At 55.3% G+C, this 3,061-nt stretch overlaps 1 protein-coding gene and 1 non-coding gene across 2 annotated transcripts in view; both read right to left on the reverse strand.

The window, feature by feature from the left end:
• Nucleotides 1-384, reverse strand: part of BIN3 (bridging integrator 3) — a 39,908-nt gene extending 39,524 nt beyond the window's left edge. Inside the window, exon 1 of the mRNA XM_006100736.3 lies at nucleotides 286-384. Within this exon, the coding sequence (XP_006100798.1) occupies nucleotides 286-293 (8 nt within the window). The 5' untranslated portion in view covers nucleotides 294-384. The remainder of the gene's footprint in view (nucleotides 1-285) is intronic.
• A 2,378-nt stretch (nucleotides 385-2,762) lies between these two features.
• Nucleotides 2,763-2,897, reverse strand: LOC111828306. Its single transcript, XR_002832126.1, has one exon. It is a non-coding gene; the product is annotated as a small nucleolar RNA SNORA71 (small nucleolar RNA).
• Nucleotides 2,898-3,061: the final 164 nt, after the last annotated feature.

The raw sequence follows: 3,061 nt of genomic DNA on the forward strand, positions 1-3,061 counted from the left end.
ACTCCCAGCCGCCGGGGGAGACGGGACCGGCTCCTGGGAACTCGAAGGGTCGGGAAACGAGTCAGACGCGGGCCCCGGGCCCCATCTCCCGGTAAGTCCTGCAGAGGGATGGAGACCCCGGCGGCGCACCGGGCAAGGCCACTCCGACGACCCTGGAACCGGGGCCAGTCGGGCCCTGCTCCGGGCGCAGGGTCCCGGGGGCAGCGCGGCGAGGGGCGCAGGGGACGCAGGGCAAGGCGCGTCGCGGCCCGGGCTCCAGCGGCCCTGCCGCGGGGCCTCACTCACCAGCTCATGGTCCCGAACCTGGCCCCGCCGCCCGGGTCCGCCGCCGCCACTCGGTCCTCCGGGATCACTTCCGGACTCAGCCAGTCTCCAGGAAGTGACGCGAGCCCCGCCCCCTCTACCCGGAAGAGGCGGCTGAGGGGGCGCGGCCTCCGCGTTAACCCCGCCGCCACCGCGGGCTCCCGCGAGAGGTGCCTTGGCCCGCGACCCTCGCGTGATAGGGGCGTGAGGATCCCGGGGTGTTTCTGCCTTCAGCTCTGACTTGTGACTTCTCTGCCGAGGACCACACGGGTCGCCTAACCGGGTTATTGCTTAGTCTTTCTGTCTGTAAAGAGGCTTCTAACCCGGAGACAGTAGAGGACTTGTTAGCGGGTGTTAACGTAAAAAAAACCCCATTGAAACCTGTAAAGAATTTTTGTGAGTTTATTTGAGCCAAACTGTCGACATATGCCGGGAAGCAGAACCTCAACGGATTGAGATAGTGCTCCGGAGAATGGTGGGGTTACATCTGCATTTATACGTTGCAATCAAAGGAGGAACATAGGTGGGTTACATGAAATTCATTGGTGACAGATTAAGGAGGAGGGATAAGCAAAGCAGGGAAACCCCTGGGATTGGATAAAAAGTAAAATGATGGACACATACTTAGGTGGGTGCAGGATCAATTAACATGATGATGAAGGAATTTGTGGTATCTGTCCTGGGGCCCAGCACATTTGGTTGTGCCCCAGGGGCTCCAGATAAAGGGAAGTCACAAGTTACCCAGACATTTCAAGGGTATGTTATCATAGATGCAAAAAGACAAATAGGCTCAGTTAAGGTAAAGGTTGACCTTGTCAGTGAAGATACTGGCCTAGGACGTAACTGCCCACCATCACTGCTTTTAGTTAAAGTTTAATTTCAGACCATTCTTTGTGGTTACTTTAGGTCTCCGAGTTTGCAAGACTGCCATGCAGGCCTCCCCTGAGCTTGTCAGGTCAGCACGTGGCCCCTTTTGTCCACATGGGGAAGGAGCCAATGGGGAGGGAGACTGATATTCACTGTATGGTCTTTTGTCTCTCTTAAATTTTGTGCCTTCTATGTGCCGTTACCTGTTACAAACAAGCAAGTGGCCCCTTTCCCGCCTTCAAGATGTCCCGGGGCTGGCTCTGAGTGTAAGGAGAATGGGTCCTTCGCAGGTGGGAGTGTCTGTGGACTTACCCAACACAGGGGGCACCGAGAGGAAGGGCGGCTCCCTGTCATCCAGCCCTTCCCTCTGGGCACCCGCCTGCAGGACCCAAACGAAGCGACTGGTCCCGTTCTTTCTACTCATTCATTTAACAGTTAGCCATTGAGCTACAATGTGCCGGGCACTGGGCCGACCTCAAGGATCCATTCATGGAAAAGAACTATGGGTCCTGCCCTTGTGCCCTCTCAGACCTACTTACCTGGAGGGAGAGATAAACAGGCAACTAAGTAAGAACAGAGGATGGGAAAGAACCGAGGCCGAGGCCGGGCAGCCCTTACGGCCCCCCTCCCTAAACTGCCCGTGGGGCTTTAGTACAAGTTCCCAGGAGGAGCCACCTTGCAAGCCAATATGCAAGGGGGTCATAGGCGCCAGGAGAACCTGAGTGAGGGCAAGAAGCCCCTGCCTTAGAGCGAGAGGAGCAGGCAGGAGGCCTGTGCTGGTAACTGCTGGGCCTCCAGGGGCCTTCTCTCTGGGAAGTCTCCCCCTTCAAATGGACTCGTGTGTTAGCTGCTTGGAGAGTGGCTAAGCCAGTGAGTTAGAGCAGAGGACATGTATCATTTGTTCTGACGGCCCAGGGCAGGATAGAAGGCTTGGCCAGGAGGAGGAGGGGAGCTTGGAGGACTGTCAGAGGAGATGGTCTCTCATTTATGATTTCTGTTTCCATTCTTGAGGGTCTAGAGTTTGACCCAGTAAAGGCTTTCCGTTAGAGGGTGGGCCTCCAAGTATACCACACAGACCAGCTTCATTGCTGTTATTCCTCAGGAAACAGGCCACAGTGAGCACGAGAGCAGGGAGAAGTCACTGAAGGGCAGCCAGGGCAGAGTGTAGGCAAAGGGAGGGGAGTCCTTGCTGCTTTGCACAGGGTGTGATGGATGGGGCTTGAGGGTCTTTGGGGATGAGGAGGCCCCAGAACCCCAGGCAGCTTCTCATTTTCTTTTTCAATCCTTGCCTGAGGATATTTTTTTCATTGATTTTTAGAAAGCCTGAAAGAGGGAAGGGGCAGGGAGAGAGAGAAACATCCATGTGAGAGAGACACATCAACTGGTTGCTTCCCACATGTGTCCCCACTGGGGCTGGGGATTGAGCCTGCAGCTGCTGGGGATTGAATCTGCAGCTGAGGTGCGTGCCCTTGACCAGGAACCCACAACCCTTCAGTTCTCAGCCTGATGCTCCCTAACCACTGAGTCAAACATACCAGGGCAGTTTGTGTGTGTGTGTGTGTGTGTGTGTGTGTGTGTGTGTGTGTTAGTTATGTACGAAAGCTCCAAGGTTTGGAACCAACTGGGGGCAGACCCTCCAAACACGGGGAAATGCTTTCAGCAGTTCCTCTCCCTGCATTATCAACGACCAGGGCACAGGCAGCCCACAATCACTTGCGAATGCAGGTGTGGTGGTTTTATGAGCCTCCTGGCACTTTAGCACCTGCGGAGGGCTCTCCCAACTGCTTCTTCCTTTCTCCACACTGTCTCCCTTAGTTATTGCCCAGTAAATCTAAAGCATCTCCAAAAGTATTAGCTTAGGCAGCCCCCATATCCCAGGAAAAGTCTATTT

The sequence above is a fragment of the Myotis lucifugus genome, unplaced genomic scaffold, assembly GCF_000147115.1.
Source record: "Myotis lucifugus unplaced genomic scaffold, Myoluc2.0 scaffold_328, whole genome shotgun sequence".
NCBI classification, from domain to species: domain Eukaryota; kingdom Metazoa; phylum Chordata; class Mammalia; order Chiroptera; family Vespertilionidae; genus Myotis; species Myotis lucifugus.